Source organism: Podarcis muralis, chromosome 14 (assembly GCF_964188315.1).
Source record: "Podarcis muralis chromosome 14, rPodMur119.hap1.1, whole genome shotgun sequence".
In the NCBI taxonomy this organism is placed as follows: Eukaryota; Metazoa; Chordata; class Lepidosauria; order Squamata; family Lacertidae; genus Podarcis; species Podarcis muralis.
The window spans coordinates 53646481-53667886 of record NC_135668.1 but is presented as its reverse complement, the minus strand read 5'-3'; the positions used below and the strand labels follow the sequence as shown (position 1 = coordinate 53667886).

The following is a 21406-nucleotide window of genomic DNA, read 5'->3' as shown; positions in this document are numbered from 1 at the left end:
GGACTCTTCCGGATCAGGCCCCAGACCTGGTTCAGATGATGCCTGAGGCAAAGGATCCAGTGCGGACTGAGACTCCTCTGGTTCCGAGTCCGAGCCCCAGTCCCAGGCCATCACAAGCCATATAGTTGGTGCAGCGCAGCTTCCATCCTAAGCCTCTGCGGGGATAGCTCTCCTCCTGAGGAGGCTTGGGAGGTCAGATGCACACCCGCCAGATATAGGGTTGACAGGGCGCAGTTGGTGGGCATGGAGGGAAAGGGGAAGCCGCGCAGCTCCCCCACTCGCTGGGGCGTCCCTGAGAGGCTGGCGCCCTGGCGCGACGCACCACTAAGCTCTATGGGAAAGACGGCTCTGATTGCAGAGGGTTGGACTAGATGTCCCTTGGGGGTCCCTTTCATCTTTACAGTTCTATAATTCTATGATATCCCTGTTTGTAAAATGTGGGCAGCTATACCACACCGCAGATCGACAGGAGGGTGGAAGGGGAGCTGCTAGCGAAGGACTTCGACCCAAAAAAAAGAGGTATAGAGGGACTTTGTTATGCTCAGGAAAAGCCCCGTGTTTATCTTTCCAGTGTGGCATGGAGAGTTTGAACGGTGTTTGAAACTGGAGCTCTCTCCAGCGTCAGAAAACGCTGTGATTTCCCACCCCACCGAAGCAAAACACACACAAAAAGCCCTGGTTTTTGCTATGCAAAGTAAATACAGAAGCTTCCTTTCCTACAGATAAGGAAGTTGAAGGCTGCTTTCTCTAGCGAGAGAGCGTGAGAGTGAACTCCGAAACAAGCGTATAGTTCCAGCAGAGCATTTCCCTTTCAGCCGCCTGTCATTGCGTCTGATTTCACTGGAGAGGCAGGGCTGGCTTTCAAGATTTGGGAGGGAGGGGGCCACGGGATGGGCTCCAGATCATTGCCAGGCCCTTTCGCCACAAAGAGGCAGTGAGTGCACAGGTTTAGGGTCCTCAGATTGCCTGATTCATTCATTTATTCAATTGATATACAGTGGTACCTCGGGTTACATACGCTTCAGGTTACAGACGCTTCAGGTTACAGACTCCACTAATCCAGAAATAGTACCTCGGGTTAAGAACTTTGCTTCAGGATGAGAACAGAAATCGTGCTCTGGTGGCGCAGCAGCAGTGGGAGACCCCATTAGCTAAAGTGGTGCTTCAGGTTAAGAACAGTTTCAGGTTAAGAACGGACCTCCGGAATGAATTAAGTACTTAACCTGAGGTACCACTGTACAGTGATACCTTGGTTCTCACACTTAATCCAATCCGGAAATCTGTTCCAAAACCAAAGTGTTCCAAAACAAGGCACACTTTCCCATAGAAAGTAATGCAAAACAGATTAAAGTGGTACCTCGGGTTACAGACGCTTCAGGTTACAGACTCTGCTAACCCAGAAATAGTACCTTGGGTTAAGAGCTTTGCTTCAGAATGAGAACAGAAATCACGTGGCGGCAGCGGGAGGCCCCATTAGCTAAAGTGGTACCTCAGGTTAAGAACAGTTTCAGGTTAAGAACGGACCTCCAGAACGAATTAAGTTCTTAACCCGAGGTACCACTGTAATCCGTTCCAGACTTTTTAAAACAGCCCCTAAAACAGCAATTTAGCATGAATTTTACTATCTAACGAGACCATTGATCCATAAAATGAAAGCAATAATCAATGTACTGTACTATAAAATAAATAAGACAGTATTGTAGATGAGGAAAATTAAAATAATTATTTTTTTCTAACTTGCTCTGATGATAGTCATTGTTGGGGGGGGGGGGCTTTTATCCATTTCCACAGTCACAATCAATCAATCAGCTGAACTGGGTTCCACACAGTCACAAAAACAAATTAACCGAAAAAGCCTCAAAAACAAAATCGCAAAATAAATAGCAAAACCAAAAGCGCCAAATACTGTACAGTGGTACCTTTGTTCTAAAACTTGATCCATTCCGGAAGTCCGTTTACTTCCAAAATGTTCAAAAGTTGAGGCGTGGCTTCTTATTGGTGCAGGCGCCCCGGAAACAATAGCTGACAGGCACATCGGACGTTCAGCTTCCAAAAAAATATGAAAACCAAAACACTTACTTCATTTTGGGGTTTGGGAACCAAGGTACCACTCTACCTCCCTTCGTCAAAAGACCACAGGGCTGTTTGCAACACAGAACGCAAATACCAATACTGATGTGTAATATCAACACACAAATGTCAATACATAGATAGCTGTGCAGGATAAAAACCAAAACAGTTGTATTGATACAATTACTATAAGGGAAAAATACAGATTCTTACAACCACAGAGAAAATCGGAAACAGGAAAAATACGGAAAACAGTGCACGGGTACAAAATCTTCCTTCTGCCCAAAGGTAACTTTTATTTATGCCTTTATTTCAAAACATTTGTACACTGATTGATTGTCAAAAGAGAAACCTAAGGGTGGTTTACAAAAAGATAAAACCATAAAATCGGGGGGGGGGGGGGATCAGTGCATTAAAACATGCAATAAGTTAAAATATTAGAACAGGTAATCACATCAGCTTTCTAAGCTTTCTGGGGTAGGCTGGTCTAAACCAGAATTGTCTTTAGCAGTTTTTATATTGACCTGCGCAAAAGGGTTTATACCTGTGTAACAAATGTAATAATAAATGAATAATATATTGTGACCTGTATACCACTCATTAATGGGGTCGGCCTTTTCCGTTTTATGGTGTTTCCTTTGCAATCTGCCTGTGCAATGTCTCTGGTGAAAACCGGGAAGAGAGCTGGGCTTGCAAAGGGAAGGAGGGAAGGAGGGGTGCAAAAAGCGAAGCCAGGACGCTCTGCTGCATCCAATTCCTGCACCATCGCCCCCAAAGCCTGCAATTTCGTGGCACATTCCTCCTCCTCCTCCGAGGCCTCATTCCTGCTGCTTGCCAGGAATATCTTGGCACCAGGGCTTCCCATTCATGGAGGAGCTGACTGCCGCCCTTGCTCTGCTCAGCACTTTCTTCTGCAATAGCCGTTCTGCATTGGTAGGAAAAAACCCAGTCTTTTGGCATCTGCACTTTGGAACTCCCTGCCGATGGACACCAGGCAGGAAACTTCGCGGCACTGTTTGCAACACCTGCTAAAAACATCTCTGTCTGGCCAGATGTGCAAAAGGCTGGTATGTGTTTTCACCTGCTTCTTAGCCTATCGCTTCTTTTAATTACAGTGGTCCCTTGGTTCGCAAACGCCTTGGTACTCAAACAACTTGGAACCTGAACACTGCAAACCCAGAAGTAAGTGTTCCGGTTTGCGAACTCTTTTTGGAAGCCAAACATGCTCCGTTTTGAGTGTTACGCTTCCATTTTGAGTGTTACGCTGGGTACGCTGAGTGTTACAAGTCTTCTCTCCGTTTTTGCTATTGGGTTTGCTTTGCGTTTTTGCGGCTTTTTTGTTTTGTTTTTGTGATTGTGTGCAGGGGCGTACGAAGGGGGGCGGGGGGCAGTCCGCCCCAGGTGCCACCCAGGGGTGGTGACAAGATGGCCTGCTGCCTCCCCCCAGCTGTAGAGCGGCCGAGGGCGTGTGCGCAGTCCGTATGGACATCACGCATGCGCAGCTGGGCGGTTCGCTCTGCTCCTTGGCTTCCCGCCCTGGGTGCTGAAGAGGGTTCCTCCGCCACTGATTGTGTGGAACCCAGTCCAGCTACTGATGGGTTTATTGTGTGACTGCAGTACATTGTTTATTGCTTTCATTTTATGGATCGGTAGTCTCATAAGATAGTAAAATTCATGTTAAATTGCTGTTTCAGAGGTTGTTTTTAAAAGTCTGGAACGGATTAATCCATTTTGAATTACTTTCTATGGAAAAGCACGCCTTGGTTTTCGAATGCTTTGGTTTTGGAACGGACCTCCAGAACGGATTAAGTTTGAGAACCAAGGTACCATTGTATTTAATTTTTTCTTGGCTCCGCACGTACATGTGGTCACTTGTGGCTAGAATGCACGCAAGTTGGGGAGACGCCTGTATTTAGTTTGTTTTTATTTCACAAATTTGTACACTGCTTGGCTGTAGAAAGGCCACACAGGCCAAAAGGATGAAACAAGGAAATCCAGAAAGAAAACCACAGCCATACGGTCAAAGCATACAAAAAGTTCAAATACCCAAAGAGATGGAAACTCACACCAGCTTTCTAAACTTGCCTAAGCAAGAATGCTTTTAGCAGGCAACAAAAAGAGAACAGCGTAAGCGCCTGCTGGGTATATCAAGAGGCAGGGAGTTCCAAAGTTCTTACAAATGCAGAACGGGGATCTGGTGGCACCTGCAGCAATGCCAGTTTGGCTGATTGAAGCGGCAAAGTGAGCACTTGTGGGATAAGTGCTCCCGTTGTGACCCACCAGTTGAAGACCAGCGGATGGAGAACTGCCCCGCCCTGTCTGACAAGCCTCTGACATTTGAGAGACGAAGCTGTGGTCCTCCAGAGGTTCTTGGGCACCTTATATCCCAGCCCCCTTGGCCATTGGCAACACAGTCTCGGGGTGGTGGTGAGTCAGAGCCCATTGATTTATTGATATAAATTTAATAAATAATAATAATAATCCTGCAAGGGCTCAGGTTCCTCCTCTTTCTTGAAAGGAGCCTGGCTTTGGCCCGTTCATCTTATCTCTCTCTCTCTTTTTGCATGGAAACCTGGCAGAGCCCTGCAGTTGGCATCACTCAGGTGCCATCGCAGGACTCTGAAACGAGCATTGGTGTGAGTTCACGCACGTGCAATTCCTTGGCAAAGGGGCATCCAAATTTCGCCTTGTCTTCTGGCCGCGTGCCACGAATGCAACTCCTGCGTGTCATGTGTGGACTCGGAACTGCCTTCCTTTGGCCAAGCGGCTGGCGTCGTGTGGGGCAGGTTTGTGGCCGCGCAGGACTCCGGTCTTGCCTAAAACGGCTGCAGGCCGCAGCGCCGGAACACTGTGCTCTTTTTGTCCACCTCTTCTAATCCCCAAGGCATGTAAACAGTATGGGCAGCCCTCCCCTCCCTCTCCCTTTCCCTGGTCACCTCTTTAATTTTCCCAGCAAAGGAAGGATGGATTTTAAAACAACAACAACAACAAAAATGAATTTTGGAACCCAGGGAGAGTTCCTCACCAAATAAGGCACTAGCTTGGATGTTGGGATCAACATGGGACACACAGCTGGCTGGCTCAGACTTAGAGGGTTTTGCCTGCTCTGTAAAAGAGTCTTGCTCTCTCGTGAACGAGGTGGGGGTGCCTTTCCCAGCCCCCTCCCCAACTTCTGCAGTGGGGGAAATCTCTGTTTCCAGAAGAGTCTGTCTTCTGCATGTGTCCAGGCGGTCATTTTTAGCAGAGAAGAACCCAAAGAAAATGCTTCGGGGGCTTTTCGGTTTCGGAATATATATTTTTTAAAGCACAGGAATGGGAATTCACCAAGTAGAGGCTCTGGCTGGATTTACATCATAGACAAGACAAGATAGCAGTGGATGCAAGGTATGAAAGTCGCCCGGCTCTGCCATTGGGCAGGGGGGACGAGCAAATTTGTGGGCACCATGCTCATCATTTCGCCGCTCGTTACATTGCTGCGTTTGGGGTTTGCGGCCTCCGGCACACAACTGCTTCGGGTCCTCTTTCTCTGCCTGCTGAGAAGCTCCCTAACTTTGCTCCAACTTTACACCCTGCAGCACAGAAGAGCGAGGATGGATTGCAGAGGACCGTTCCACTTTGGGGAGGGGGAGGAGACTCTACCACTTGGGTCCGGAGCAGGGACGCCGTTTGGGCTTTTGCATTTGGGTGCTATCAAACCACCCAGAGTCCCACATTTGTCTTCCTGGCATCCTTCCTCTTCTTTTTTTTCCTGAAGAGACGGTGTAGAGAAGTTAATTATTTCTTGCCTCTGCAGCAAAGCGAGCAGGAAGCTCACTGCAGTCTGCAGGTCCTGCCAGCCTCGACTGCAGGAGGCAGGAGGCAGGTGCCCATAGCCTATGCCAGAGAAGGTCTGGGACACCGCACACCCCCTGATCCATGGTAAGCCATTGACTCCCCCCCCCATCCATCCCTCTCGGCTGGCGGGGGCAGGGGGTGTATCGCCTTCTGCGTTCCAGCTTTCGCTTTTAAATTTCTTGTTTGGTTTTTTGGAAAAATGCCCTCTCTGCTCACTACAACGCCAGCCAGCTGTGGAGGGATGCTGTCAAGCCCCCAGGTGGGTTTCTTTGATCGGGTTGGGGGGGGAGGTTGGGTTTCTAAGAAAAAGGAGAGTGAGAGAATTTGGGAGGGGGAAAGGGAAGCTGGAGAGAAAGCTGTCAGGGAAAGATTGGACTATGCTGTTGTTTTTACAGCTGAGCCAGGCAGACAGTTAGAAATGGTTCTCTCTCCCCCCCCCCCCTTTTCACATCCTCAGTGTGTCGTCTTGGAATGAATTTTGCAATCTGGATTATATTGCTGCATGTTTTGGAGACGAGAGCCAAATGAGGACCAGGAGGGTGGGGCGTGATGGTTTTTTAAAATGCATTTTGATGGAAATCTGTTATACTTCCTGCCCTCCCCCCTGGTCCATTCCTGAACTTTTCTTGTTAGTTTAAAAGCAAGCATTCCTTGAGATCCTGCACACCTATGGTGGGGACTTCCATCAATGACTTTGGTCTTGGATACACAAGCCCTGTGCTCTAATCCTGCGACTGCCCCAATAGAAACCAGCGTGGCTGTGCTTCCCGGTAAATGTGCTTTGGGCAGCCTAAAAACTGCGGAGGGAAATGGCGGGAGAGCTGAGTGCAGGAGCTGTGAGCCAAGCAGTCTCTGGCCGAAGTCTTCTTCCAGCCAGACGTCCGCCAAATAGCATTTGCCCATCCGCAAGCATTAAGTAATAACCCCATATATTCAGGAGACGCCTGCAACTCATTCAAACAACTCTCTGGCTTTTAGAAGACATCTGAAGGCAGCCCTGTTTAGGGAAGTTTTTAATGTCTGATGTTTTATTGCGTTTTTTTATATTTTGTTGGCAGCCACCCAGAGTGGCTGGGGAAAGAAAGAACGGTGGGGTATAAATTTTATTATTATTATTATTATTATTATTATTATTATTATTATTATTATTATTATTCTGATCTATATCAATCTCACATGCATCGTCTCAGTGCAGGCCAGAAGTGGCAGAGAGAGAAGGAGGGGCGGATATTGGCCATCAGAAGAGCTGGTTGTGTCGACCTTGTAAATAAGCCCATAGAAATTACTAGCCTGCAGACTTTTTTACTACCCAGCTGGCAGAGGAGCGACAGAGAGTGCCCTTCCCCCTACGGCATCTGTCCTGCATTTCTTGGTTGGTTGCAGAAGAGCTGGGCGTGGGCTTTCTTCCCCTGGCATCTGCTTGCTTCCTATGACTGGCAAGTGACGTGTGGTCAGGGGACTAAGGGGACTAGGCTAGTTCCCTAAATGTTCCTGGTAAATTAGAGTACAGTCACACCTCGGGTTGAAGTAGCTTCAGGTTGAGCATTTTTGGGTTGTGCTCCGCAGCAACCCGGAAGTAACAGAGCGTGTTTCTTCCGGGTTTCGCCGCTCGTGCATGCGCAAACGGTCAAAATGACGTCACGCGCATGCGCGGAAGCAGCAAATCACGACCTGTGCAGGCACGCAGATGCAGGTGGCGTTCACTTCAGGATGCGAACGAGGCTCCAGAACGGATCCCGTTTGCATCCAGAGGTACCACTGTATTAAAGTGTTGTAAACAAAATCTGCCCTTTCCCCCTTATGGCGTACCCAGAAGCCCATATAGAGTCCTTAAGTGGGTTCCCTATTGGTAGGAGAAAATAACAGAGGCCAACCAGAGAACACTGAGAAGCAAAGCCTGATCTTTATTGAACTTCTGCAACAGGGTCCTCACTCACCCCATGCAGGAGGGACCCTGAACAATGGTGCACATAGCCTTATATAAACTTTTTAAATTGCCCACCCTGCAGCCCTCATACATCATACATACATCACAGAAGAGGCGTCTACAGCAGAAATCCTCTCTGGCAAGAAACCTGTTGATGGGTTTACCTGGAGAGCCTGGCCATCCTTTTGTGATGATAAATACTTAATTCCTGAGTCCAGGTCACAGGCTCCACCATATTCATGTGCCCTTAAGGCAGGATTTGTGAGCAAAGAGACAATGGGGAGGTTTTTTCCATTTCCTTTCTCTTTGCAGAGAAAAAAATTGAGGTCAATTTGGGAGAGTTAAAATGGTTCCAGGACTATTTTCCTGTACTGCTTCAGTGGTTTATATATTTATGTATGTGTTTGCCTTGTAAATTTATGAACATTTAATTTATATATTTGAGACCTTAAATTCTTATAACAAAAGTACAGTGGTACCTCGGGTTACAGATGCTTCAGGTTACAGACTCCGCTGACCCAGAAATAGTACCTCGGGTTAAGAACTTTCTGCAGGATGAGAACAGAACTTGTGCTCCGGCGGCGCGGCGGCAGTGGGAGGCCCCATTAGCTAAAGTGGTGCTTCAGATTAAGAACAGTTTCAGGTTAAGAACGGACCTCCGGAACGAATTAAGTTCTTAACCCGAGGTAAAGGTAAAGGTAATGGGACCCCTGACCTTTAGGTCTAGTTGTGGCCGACTCTGGGGTTGTGGCGCTCATCTCGCTTTATTGGCCAAGGGAGCTGGCGTACAGCTTCCGGGTCATGTGGCCAGCATGACTAAGCCGCTTCTGGCGAACCAGAGCAGCGCACAGAAACGCCGTTTACCTTTCCACCAGAGTGGTACCTATTTATCTACTTGCACTTTGATGTGGTTTCGAACTGCTAGGTTGGCAGGAGCAGAGACCGGGCAACGGAAGCTCACCCTGTTGCAGGGATTCGAACCGCCGACCTTCTGATCGGCAAGTCCTAGTGTCAGGGAACTGCCATCAGAGGCATGGGAGAAGGAGGGGGTCTCTGATTCTGCAGGGGAAGGTCCAAGCGCTAGAGGGAGACTCAGCCGGGAAGAAGGGGAAGAGAATGAGTGTAACACCAGGGATCAGGGAGAGCAACGGGACAGGGAGGTGCAGGGGCTCCAGGACTCTTCATTGGAAGTTAGCGAGGAGAGCCCCAGCACCCCACTGCCCACGCCCACCCTGCGCAGGAGACTCCCGCGCAGTGAGAGGAGGAAACGATTGGGCGTCAAACAGCTCTTATGTTGGCAACGCTTTAAGAAACGCCCACAGACAGATTCTACGATTGACTAAGAGCAGCCACACTAAGATGGGCTGCGTAGTCCGGAGGGTTTAACCAGGCAATCCGAGGCTCAAACGGAGCAGGATTACGCACGAGTAACTCCCAATCCCTACACCTAGGCTCTGTCATTTAACCCACAGTGCCACCTGCATCCACTGTATTAAAGCCAGGTGCCTCATTCCCCAAGCCCGGGAAACTTCTACTCAGCTTAGGGAGGGAGGTGCTCATGAGCACGATGTTGGGACATCGCGATGTCGCCCCCCCCATCGCCCTCGCGAGCTGGCACCTCTGTCCCTAACTGTTCCCCTGTGAAAAATGTCACTGCCCGCCACTGAGGACTGCTGTGCTGAGAGCTGCCCTTCAGTGGCTCAAAAGTTTTCTTCCACCTCATAAGAGGCTTCTGTTTGCTGTGTTATTTTTACAATGGTGGGAAGGTTCCCCCCCCCCCCCTCCAGCATGCAGCGTGTACCCCCCCCCCTTGTTCACACACAATGTCTCCTCAAAGCACCACATAATGCATGACACCACACAACTCCCAACGTTGTTCTGCTCAGGGGGGAAAATATGGCTACCGAAGGTGGGGCTTGGGAAACTGGCAAAAGACAGCCATAATCCCCGAAACCTGGAGCATAAAGAAGGCTGATCACCGTAGAACTGATGCTTTTGAATTCTGGTGCTGGAGGAGACTCTTGAGAGTCCCATGGACTGCAAGAAGATCAAATGCATCCATTCTGAAGGAAATCAGACCTGAGTGCTCACTGGAAGGACAGATCCTGAAGCTGAGGCTCCAAGACTTTGGCCACCTCATGAGAAGAGAAGACTCCCTGGAAAAGACCCTGATGTTGGGGAAGATGGAGGGCACAAGGAGAAGGGGACGACAGAGGACGAGATGGTGGGACAGTGTTCTCGAAGCTACAAACATGAATCTGACCAAACTGCGGGAGGCAGTGGAAGACAGGAGTGCCTGGCGTGCTCTGGTCCAGGGGGTCACGAAGAGGCGGACACAACTAAACGACTAAACAACAAAGAGCCTCCAGTTTCTGAGGCAGTCTCCCTTACCAACTTTTGAGGAGCAATAGTGGAGAAAAGCATCACCCCCTGCCCTTGTGGGATTCCTGGCCACCCTAGGAAACGAGGATCTCGGGCTGGCTGGGATCCCTTTGGCCTGATCCAGCAAGGCTTTCTCATGTTCCTCATTAAAGGCTTCGTTCACAGGCACACTTGGTGGGGTGGTGAGAGAGGGCCTCCTCGGTGGTGGCTTCTCCCAGGCAACTTTGGAACTCCCTGCCTAGGGAAGCCAGACTGGCTCCCTCCTTGCTGTTGTCCCACCAAGTGAAGACCTTCCTGTTCCAACAGGCTTTGGGGAACTGACTGCTTTTAAGGAAAGAGCTGCTGCTGTTTTTTATTGTAATTATTGGTCGTTTCCCCCATGTCATTATTATCTTCATTGCAAAACACAAACAGACAAAAACAATACCACAATGACTAAACATTAATTGGCTACACATCATCTAACATCACACATATTTGAGAAGCACCTCATTGTGCTTCTAAATATTGTTATTTACGTAGTTCTTATTATATCTTATATATCAGGAACAATTTTCACGTTTATAATTCTCTTTAATATTCAACATTCAATCTACACCTGTCAGGAGATTTGCATTTTCACAGTATTGTCTTAAATATTCTTTAAATATTGTCCATTCTTTGCTCACCTTCTGATTTGAGTTTTCTCTTATTCTCCCCGTCATTTTTGCAAGTTCCAGGTATTCTATCATCTTCATTTGCCAGTTGAGCTTTGTAGGAATTAAGTCACCTTTCCCATTTTTTGCTACCAGAATTCTGGCCGCCGTGGTTGCATACATAAAGATGGTTCTAAAGTTTTTTTGGATTTCAGTGGACATAATGCCTAACAGAAAGGCTTCTGTTTGTTTGTTTGTTTGTTTGTTTGTTTGTTTGTTTTTTGAAAGGATACAATAAAAAGGAAAGAATCCTGTTTATTCTAATTATTGGCACTATTTAGTGGGAAGAAACTCCATGAAAATCCTCATTATTGCACCTTTTACATGGCTGTTTATTTGTATATATTTTAAAATTTTATATATGGATGTTTTGTGATGGTCTATAATTGCAATGCTTAATAAAGATTTGGCAAAGTAAGTAAGTAATTATGGTTTTAATAGATTTTTCTTTCTTTTCTTTTTTATACATTTTTATTAGTTTTTTAACATATCATTTCCAACATTCATTTAACGTAACTTCTTATCTTATACAATATTTTAGACTTCTGTCAACAACCTCTGAAGATTTTTCGTTCTTTATCACTTGTTCTGCATTTCTTAATTTCTCTGTGACTTTTAATTGTCATTAACTAATCATTCTCTTCATGGTTTTAATAGATTTTTCATATATGTATGCTTAATTTTTTTAACGATTCCCCACCTGTAAGCCGCCTTGAATCTCTGCCAGGCAAAAAGGCGGGGCAATAATAATAATAATAATAATAATAATAATAATAATAATAATAATAATAATGTGTGTTGTTTTGATGCCTGGCATAAAATCCCCTCTTGTTCCCCATCCCAGGGATCAATGCTCAGGCCCGGAAGCTCCAGCGCAACCGCACCAAGGGCGCCATGACGCTTCTGACGGGGTGCAAGAGCCACGCCACGCAGACCTCCCTCCGCCGCACCGTCAGCGAGACCAGCCTCAGCCAGGCGGGCAGCGCCAGCGCCGAAGGGGGGCAGCAGGAGGAGCAGCTGAGGAGGCACTACTCCACGCTGCCCGAGACCCTTCAGTGCCTGGAGAGCGGCAGAGATGCGCAGACGGCGCCCGCCGGGGACCAGAGTGGTAACAGCCTGCGCTACTCGCTGTACCAGTCTCCGCACCTGCTGCTCCTGCAGGGCTACAGCCAGCAACACGTAAGCAGGCGAGACACACCTTTGCTAGGCTCTGCGGCATTTAGGTATACCGCTTTATATATAGTGGACCCTCTGGGTACAAATTTAATTGGTTCTGGGGGTCTGTGCGTACACCGAAAAATCCGTATTCAGATGCGCTGTTTCTGCGCATACGCATGGCACGATAGAGTGCTTCTTCGCATGCGTGAGCGGTGAAGCCTGAAAAAATACTTCCAGGTTTGCCATTTTTGCAACCCGAAGTTTACGTTACTCGAGAGTAATATAACCCAAGGGTCTACTGTGTGTGTGTGTAGATATAGATATATATTCATCTCCACCAAGCTAAGCAGTTGGCTCCTTACCTCTCTCGCCCTGACTTAGTCACTGTGATCCATGCGACTGTCACTTCCAGACTTGATTGTAACTCACTCTACGTGGGGCTGCCCTTGAGACTGACCCAGAAACTCCAGCGGGTGCAGAATGCTGCAGCGAGACTCCTTACGGGGTCCTCGTCGCGGGATCACATTCACCCAGTGCTATACCAGTTGCACTGGCTCCCGGTGGAGTAGAGGGTCAGGTTTAAGGTGCTTGTTTTGACCTTTAAAGCCCTATACGGCCTAGGACCCTTGTACCTACAGGACCGCCTCTGCTGGTATGTCCCATGAAGGACCTTACGGTCTTCAAACAAAAACATCTTGGAGAGGTCCCGGGCCACAGGGAAGTTAGGCTGGCCTCATCCAGAGCCAGGGCTTTTTCGGCCGTGGCCCCGATCTGGTGAAACGCTCTGTCGCAAGAGACTAGGGCCTTGTGGGACTTGACATCTTTCCGCAGGGCCTGCAAGACAGAGCTGTTCCGCCTGGCCTTTGGCCAAGGCACAGTCTGACCCCCTCCTTCTGTAATCCTCGTAGAACTCTAGCTCAATGGTTGCCATGAATTTGATTCTGAATTGATTTTAGAATGAATTGATTTTAGAATGCTGTGTTACTTTATTGTTGTTAGCCTCTCTGAGCCCGGCTTCAGCTGGGGAGGGTGGGCTATAAATAAAATATTATTATTATATATATTTGTAAGTGGTGCGCAGAAAAAAACTGAAGCAACAGCAGGCAACTTAATCCATAACACTTTTTGCAAAATCAAAGTTGCTGTCATTATTACTACAGTCGAACCTCAGGTTATGGTGGGGGTCCGTTCCTGAGGCCCCGCCGCAACCCAAAAATGATGCAATGCAAAGTGTTGCGTCTGCGCATGTGCACGATTTAGTGTTTCTGCGCGTGTGCGAACAGCGTGAACCCGAAGTAACTCGTTCTGGTACTTCCGGGTTTGCGCCGGTCTCAATCCGAGGGTGACATAAGCTGGAGGCAACATAACCCGAGGCTCCACTGTATTTATCAAGTTTTGTCCTTTATGCAAAGATCTCAGGGCGATTCACAATGTAAAAATACAGAACGAAACCTCCAAATGCACAATAAGAACAAGGCAAAACCAATAACCCACAAACACATGTAAGAGGACCCATGTGTTAGCAGCGAGTAAGGCAGATTTCTGTCTTACATGACAGCACCCTTGAATTCGGGAGGGTTGGGGCCATGGGATCGGCTACAGATCTGTTGCCAGGTCCTTTCTCCACAAAGAGGCAGGGGGTGCACAAGTTTAGGGTCCTCAGATTTTTCAATTCATTCATTTATTCATTATTATTTTTTGATAATATTTATTACTTTTCCAACCACTTAAACACTACAAAAAAAAGAACAATACAATACAACACAAAAACACTACATAATACTAACACATTAAGCTAACAAAACAGAACAAAAACAGTTTAAAACACATCAAACATTTTCAATATCTTGTCTTTCATTCACTTATTTCAACGACCTCCTCACACCTCCCTTTTTGTATTCCACTTCTGTTAATTGTTTCAGCAATTCCTTTCCATCTTCCTCTGTTTTCTATCCTATAATTATCTTAACACGTTCTAACCTTATTTTTTCATTTAATATTCTATTAATCTATTTATACTTAATTCCTTATAACATTTCTACTAAAGCCATATAACTTCATTCCAACATTCTTCTAACATTCATTAATTTTACAATATTTCTGTAAATAGTCTTTAAACTTTTTCCAATCTTCTTCCACCGACTCTTCTCCCTGGTCTCAGATTTTGCCAGTCATTTCTGCCACAATTCATTCATTTATTCAATTGATATCCTCACTGCCTCCTGAATTGGGGAGTTCCACAGTTAACACTGCGCTGCGTGGAGGATTTCTTTTTATCCGTTCCAAATCTTCCAACTCTCAGCTTCATTGGATCCCCATTCAAAGCACATCCTTTCCCTCAAAGAATTCTGGGGGCTGTAGTTCACCCCTGAAAACAAAACGGTCAGTATCCTGACGGCATTATATAAATCTCTGGTGCATGCTGTGTATGGTTCCGGTTACCACGCATCAAAAATATTTTACAGAGCTGGAAAAGGCTCAGAAAAGGACTATTGGAAGGAGCAGGTCCCTTTCGAAGAAAGCTTGCAACGTTTGGGGCTTTCTAGTTCAGAGGAAAGGTGAGCGAGAGGAAACATGAGAAGAGATGTATAAAATTATGCCAAGTGTACAGAAAGTGGAGAGGGAGTTTTTCTCCTTCTCTTGTTACACTAGAATTCGGGGAGATCCGATGAAGCCAAATGCTGGGTGATTCTGGACAGGCAAAAGGAAGCCCTTCTTCATGTAACACAGAGTTAGACTGTGGAACTCCCTCCCACTTGAAGCAGGGATGGATGGCCATCAACTTAGATGGCTTTAAAAGAAGACAAATTCACAGAGTGGCAGATCAAGTTGATGGATTATGCCGAAATGGCTAAAATGGCCAGAAGAATCGGAAATCTGGAAGACCAAGATTTTAATAAGGAATGGGGGAAATGTATAACTTATCTTAAAGACCATTGTAAGCAGTTAAAATCGTTAGTAGGATTGGAATAAACCTTGTAGTTTAATGGTGAATTTTGGATACAGTGGAGAGATAAAAGATTTGGAATTATATTATAAAAGATGCAAGAGGAAATGATTAACAACAGGACCCACAAAGGGGAGGAGAAAAGTCCAGGAGATTTTTGGAATCTTGTGTTTATGTTGTATGTTGAATATGTGACTGTCAAATTTTAATCTGAAAAAGCATATATATACACACACACACACACACACACACACAGAGAGAGAGAGAGAGAGAGAGAGAGAGAGAGAGAGAACAGAAAGCAGCCAGGTCAGCATGGAAGCTGCTCCCTGGTCTCTGGTCTCCAGTGACTCGGTAGGGAACGGAAGGCTCTCTGCACATCCTCAGAGGCACCCTCTCCTTGCTTGCAGTAGGGTTGAGCCTTGTCATTTGGAAGGAGCTCAGGGAACAGATTGATACTGAGTCCATCAAGGTGGGCCTGATCCAGCAGGCTCTTCTGACATTCTTAGGTTCCATCCTTGGCATCTCAGCACCTGAAACCTTGGAGAGCCATTGACCGCCAGTGAAGACAATATGAAGACAGATGCTCCTTCATGGACTCAGCATCAAACTATTTCTTGGTGCTTGTTCCCCTGCAAAAAATGGAAACAGGTGACTATTATTAGGAAAAGGGAAACCTCGAAAGGACCCACAAAAGGGAGAAGTCCAGGAGATTTTTGGAACCTTGTGTTTATGTTGTATGTTGAATACGTGACTGTCAAATCTTAATCTGAAAAACCAAATAAATACATTAAAAAGAAAACAGGGTGCTGGCCCAGATGGGTCATTGAGATGTACCATTGACGGTGGAATATAAATGGAAAAAAGGTAAAGGTAAAGGGACCCCTGACTATTAGGTCCAGTCGTGGCCGACTCTGGTACAGCTTCCGGGTCATGTGGCCAGCATGACTAAGCCGCTTCTGGCGAACCAGAGCAGCGCACGGAAATGCCATTTACCTTCCTGCCGGAGCAGTGCCTATTTATCTACTTGCACTTTGACGTGCTTTCGAACTGCTAGGTTGGCAGGAGCAGGGACTGAGCAACAGGAGCTCACCCCATCGCGGGGATTCGAACGGCCGACCTTCTGATCGGCAAGCCCTAGGCTCTGTGGTTTAACCCACAGCACCACCCGCGTCCCATAAATGGAATAGAATCATAGAATTTTAGAGTTGGACCTCAAGAGCCATCTAGTCCAACCCCACTTAGTGCAGGAAGGAAGGAAAATATTGAATAAACGTCTTTCTCTGTGTATGTTTGTGGTTTTCTCTGTGCAGGACAGCTTGGTCTATTTGCTGAATCGCGACCAGCACACCGTCGGCCAGAGGACTCAAGCCAGCAAGCCCAGCATCAGCCTCTCTGCTCCCGACATCCTCCCCCTCCATTGCACCATCCGGAAGGTCAAGGCGTCCGGCCGCTCGAGCCACCGCCCGGAGGAGAAGCTGGTTCTGGAGCCCATCGCCGGAGCGGCCGTCTCCATCAACTTCTCTGAGGTGAGCAGGACGGCGGCTCTCCACCACGGCGACCTCATCTCCCTCGGCCTCTACTACCTGCTTCTCTACAAGGACCCCGTGAAGACGCAGCCGCTGCCCGCCCAGACCCTCATGAGGCTGAAGGCCGCGCGCCGAGCCTCCGAGCCTGAGCTGCCCTCTACCTGCAAGGTCTGCGGCAGCCAGGCGAGGGACAAGGGCTCGTCGGCCAAGAAGGCGCCCGCGCCGCAGGGAGCCTCTGGGCGGAGGGGAGGCCGCCGGAAGCTGCAGCTGGAGTTTGACAAGGCCAGCGAGGACCTGCTGCTGCGGAGGATCGTCACGCTCATCGAGCCCACCAGCGACGACCACAAGCTGGCTCCCGCCTTCCTCCTGTGCCTCTGCGTCCAGCACTCGGCCGGCCACTTCGGGCCCGGGGAGTTTGGCCATCTCCTCCTCAAGTTGGCCAAGATGATACAGAGGACCGTGTGGGTCAGTATATATTGGATATACAGTCATACCTCGGGATAAATATGCTTCAGGATAAGTATTTTCGGGTTGTGCTCCGCGGTAACTTCCAAGTTTCACCGCTCACGCATGCGCAGATGGTCAAAATGATGTCACGCACATGCGCGGAAGCGGCAAAATGCGACCTGCGCAGACACAGTCTTACGTTCTATTCAGGGTGTGAACGGGGCTCCGGAACGGATCCCATTCACATCCCGAGGTACCACTGTATTGTGGGATGTGATACATAAGTAGCAGTCAAGTACAACATTCCTCGTTTTCCTAGACTGGACACGCAAGGGGATGTTTGGTCCAGCCAGTCGGAACTTCCTGTTTCCTCCTGGACTGAGACATACTTTCTCTGGCATGTGACTAGAGGTGGCCATGGTCTTACCTGTCCAGGTAACAAAAGCACAAGGTACACAGCCCTCCTCCCTCCTTCTCCATCTTCCTTTCGTCGTGTGAACTGCTGTGACTGCCAGTCTGCACTCACTGAGATTAACCCCCTATATGGGGTAGACCCACATGTATATACTTTGTAACTAAGTCTGCCTTCAGGGATCCAACTGTGAACTGATGATGTGAGTAAACGTCTTTTATATACTTTACACAAGATTGTGTAAGAAAGGATCTTACCAGGAATCTATATTGAGAAGCTTAAACAAGCCTGCAACCAGCTACCCACTGTGCGTTCAAAGGGGGATGTTAAAACTCTGCTCAGTTATAGAACTTGCTAGCGCGAGTTAGGAAGGATATTAATAAACAGGATATCTTCTCCTGCCTCCCTGAACATTCCCACATATATAATTGAATCTCTTTCCTTCTTTCGGTCAAGGAGAACAGGGCCTTTTTAGTGGTGGCTCCCTGTTTGTGGAATGCTCTCCTCTGAGAGGCTCACCTGGCACCATCATTGCATGTCCTCTTTAACCAGGCCTGAAGATAGGTTGTCCTTCTGCAAATCTCTGGGTTTCCGTGCTGTGAATGAACACTCACTACCGGGGTGGGGGTGGGGGAGGGATGGGGAGTTTATTGTGAGAAAACGTGGCTAGCAAGCAAAATTGGGACTGGCTGTGCAGATCTGGGCACTTTCTCATCTTCACGGTGTCAGTGATATTTCATTCCCTTTCCCTTTCTTTGTTTCCTTCCTCGATTCCAGGAGAAAACAAACGAACTAGCCGAGAAACAGTCGCAACAGTAAGTCTTCTGCATCCAGGATTTCCACTTTTTTCTGCGAAAAGTTGCTTCCAAATGAATGTGCATATAGGTTTTGGTTTGCATGCCACCCAAACCAAGCACTGTGTCATCCTGGGGGGTGAGGAGGGTGCCTATAAAATATAGCATGCAAATGCATCATATAAGAAGCAGTATTTATCTCAAAGGCCGTCTCCTAATGAATGCAAAGCCTATTCAATTGCAAAGCAAATGATAAAAGGGCCTGGTTCTCACAGTACAGCAAGCCATGGTTTATTCGTGCTTTGTGTGAATGCCTAAACCCAGCCAGCAGACTAGCCTTGTTTTGTTTTCTGGCGAGAAATTGCAGTGCGATGTCATCATTTGTTGCTATTCTTGCTGTTTTTGCTAATTATGCACAGCCTAGAGAAAGGGGAGAGAGATCTTTCTTCTTCTTCTTACCACTAGAACTATTGGACATGTAGTGAAGCCAGATTGGAAAATTCTGGGTGCATAAAAGAAAGTTTCCTTTTATCTATCCCGAATCTTCTGACATTCAGCTCCAGCTCCCAAGAGATAGCCTTTAATAGGAACATTTCTTAATTAAATTTGCTTCTGCGGTTGCATAACCATTCTGGACAGAAATACAACCTCGGTTTTTGAGCGTCTCGGAAGCAGAATGATTCAGAGGCCGAAAACCGGGAAGTAATTGCTTCCGTTTTCGAATGCGCCTCGGAAGTCAAATGGCTTCCGCTGTGTGTTTTTCCATTTTTTCAATGGATTTTGCCAACCGCCCATTGATCCCTGGTTTTCGAACGTTTCGGAAGCCGAACGGTCTTCCGGAACAGATTATGTTCGAAAACAGAGGTTACACTGTACTTCCTCCAAGAGAGGGAATGAAAAAGGGCTTGTGTTCAGATCTGCTTCCTGACATGTGTATTCTGCTATTCTGCTCAAGTGCAGAAAGGCCTCGGAGACCCCATAGGGATTTGGGATTTAGCATCCACTTAAACCCCTAGGAGAACCTTCAAACGTCACCCAAAGGCATCATTCTGCCTGCCGGTCGCAGGAACCAACGTCACAACCTGCGTCCCCTTCCCTCCAATGCCTGCCCACACACAACATACAAGGCCACCTCCTGTGATTCCTAATTCAAACCCTAGAGTCCCTGATACTTGTCTATCTGTTTGTTTATTGCATTTATTTATTGCATTTATAAGGGACACGGGTGGCACTGTGGGTTAAACCGCAGAGCCTAGGACTTGCCGATCAGAAGGTCGGTGGTTCGAATCCCCGCCACGGGGTGAGCTCCTGTGGCTCAGTCCCAGCTCCTGCCAACCTAGCAGTTCAAAAGCACCTCAAAGTGCAAGTAGATAAATAGGTACTGCTGTGGTGGGAAGGTAAACGGCATTTCCATGCGCTGCTCTGGTTCGCCAGACGTGGCTTAGTCCTGCTGGCCACATGACCCGGAAGCTGTACGCCGGCTCCCTCGGCCAGTAAAGCGAGATGAGCGCCGCAACCCCAGAGTCGTCCGCGACTGGACCTAATGGTCAGGGGACCCTTTACCTTTATTGCATTTATATCCCACCCTTTTCTCCAGGGAGCTCAAGGTGACATGCATATAGCTCCCCCCCCCCCCCGACCTCATTTAATCCCCTCAACAGCCCTGTGAGGTGGGCTAGACTGAGAGGCAGTAACCAGCAAGCATGCTTCACGGCTGAGTGGGGATTTGAACCCTGCCCTCTCCCAGATCCTAGTCTGATGCTCTTAACTGCTACACCACGCTGCCTCTCACACTGCAAATTTTGCTTCAGTTGCATAATCCACGTGGGTTGCAGAATGCTGCTTGCCTTGGCACAGAATTAGGGCTGACCGCCTTACAGAAGCCCGATCACTTCTTGCGGTTGTTCAGCTCGATGCTGACAAACGGAGTGTGGAAAGGACAAATGTCTCTGTGCGCTAAGTCCGGCCTTTTTCGGTCTCCTTTTCTTTGTGTTTATTGTCGCCTTATCTTGTTTGCACAGCAACTCAGCCAGGCTCTCCTAGTGTCCTTTATTTGCTCGGTTGCATTCCTCCTCCGATTCCTTAACAACCCGGGAAGGCATCTGATGAGAGAAGGAGGGGACTTGATTAAGACAATCCATTCAGACAGGGTTGAATTATTATTGCGGCAATCTATATATAAAGCAAAAACAAAAAGCAGCGCTTCGGTGCGAGGGGAAGAATGAAACCAGATCCAGATTTCCTTGTCCTCTTTAGACAATTGGAACAGTCTTAATATAAGGGAGCAGAGCTGGTGTGTGCAGTCTCTCTCTGGAGCCTATCATTTTGGTGAAATGATCTCAGATGATTTTATTTATTCTTTTGGAATAAACAACCAATCTTGGCGCCTGGAGAGACTGTAAGGAAATGCTGGTGGGAAGAAGAGGGGCATATCCTTCTGAAAAAGAAGGCTGTTTCTCAGGAAGCTGGGCTTTAGCAGAACCATGTGGTGCAGTGGTTAGTGCAGCCTACAGCAACATCTGGCACTCTCCAGATGTTTTGGACTATAGTTCCCAAGTGCCCCAAATTTCCCCCAGGAACCTCAGGCAGAATAGCCATCCCTGCACCGGTCAAAACCCTTCCATGTTGTTCCACGTCCTACTTGTGCGATTTCAACTTCATGTGCTTGGCAGCTGGCCGGCTGAACTCGCCCAAATTAAATGCAGAGAGCTTAAAAGCTCTTTTGGGGCAGCTTTCTCCCTAAGCTCTCCGCCTTGCTTCCCGGGCTCTGGGAGGCTCCTGCAGAAACCCAAGGCGCTTGTGTGAGATCTTGCGAGGGTCTCTCAGAGCCTGGTGAGCAAAGTGGAGGTTCAAAGATCTGTTTGGAGAGGGGTGGTGTTGTGCTTGTGCACGAACTGCGTCCCTGTAGCTCTGCCGGGATGCCTCTCAACTCTGCGCTTGTCTCGTCAGCCAGGATCCTGCGTCTCTCTCCCGCTTCACCATCAAAGACCTGCTGCCCGACTTGCAGCACGTCCTTTTCTGGATGTCGAACTCCATCGAAATCCTCTACTTTGTTCAGCAGAAATCCCCGGTTTATATCCAGAGCATGGAAGAGGAGCTGGACATGAAAGGTGTTTTTATTACGCTATTAGATTGGTTGGAGTGGGTGGGGTCAGGGTTGGATTTAGGTTTGATGAGGCCCTAAGCTACTGGAGGTAATGGGGCCCTTTATATG

At 47.7% G+C, this 21406-nt stretch overlaps 1 protein-coding gene across 2 annotated transcripts in view; it reads left to right on the top strand.

Moving 5' to 3' along the window:
* RADIL (Rap associating with DIL domain) overlaps positions 1–21406 on the top strand; it is a 71009-nt gene that overhangs the window by 27970 nt on the left and 21633 nt on the right. The window contains exons 1-5 of one of the 2 annotated variants that reach the window (XM_077918729.1): positions 4864–5988; positions 11753–12087; positions 16324–17004; positions 18176–18213; positions 21142–21302. In XM_077918729.1, coding sequence (XP_077774855.1) covers positions 5946–5988; positions 11753–12087; positions 16324–17004; positions 18176–18213; positions 21142–21302 — 1258 coding nt within the window. In that variant the 5' untranslated portion in view covers positions 4864–5945. Of the gene's footprint in view, positions 1–4863; positions 5989–11752; positions 12088–16323; positions 17005–18175; positions 18214–21141; positions 21303–21406 lie in introns of those variants that run through there. The other variant, XM_077918728.1, reaches the window with a different exon arrangement.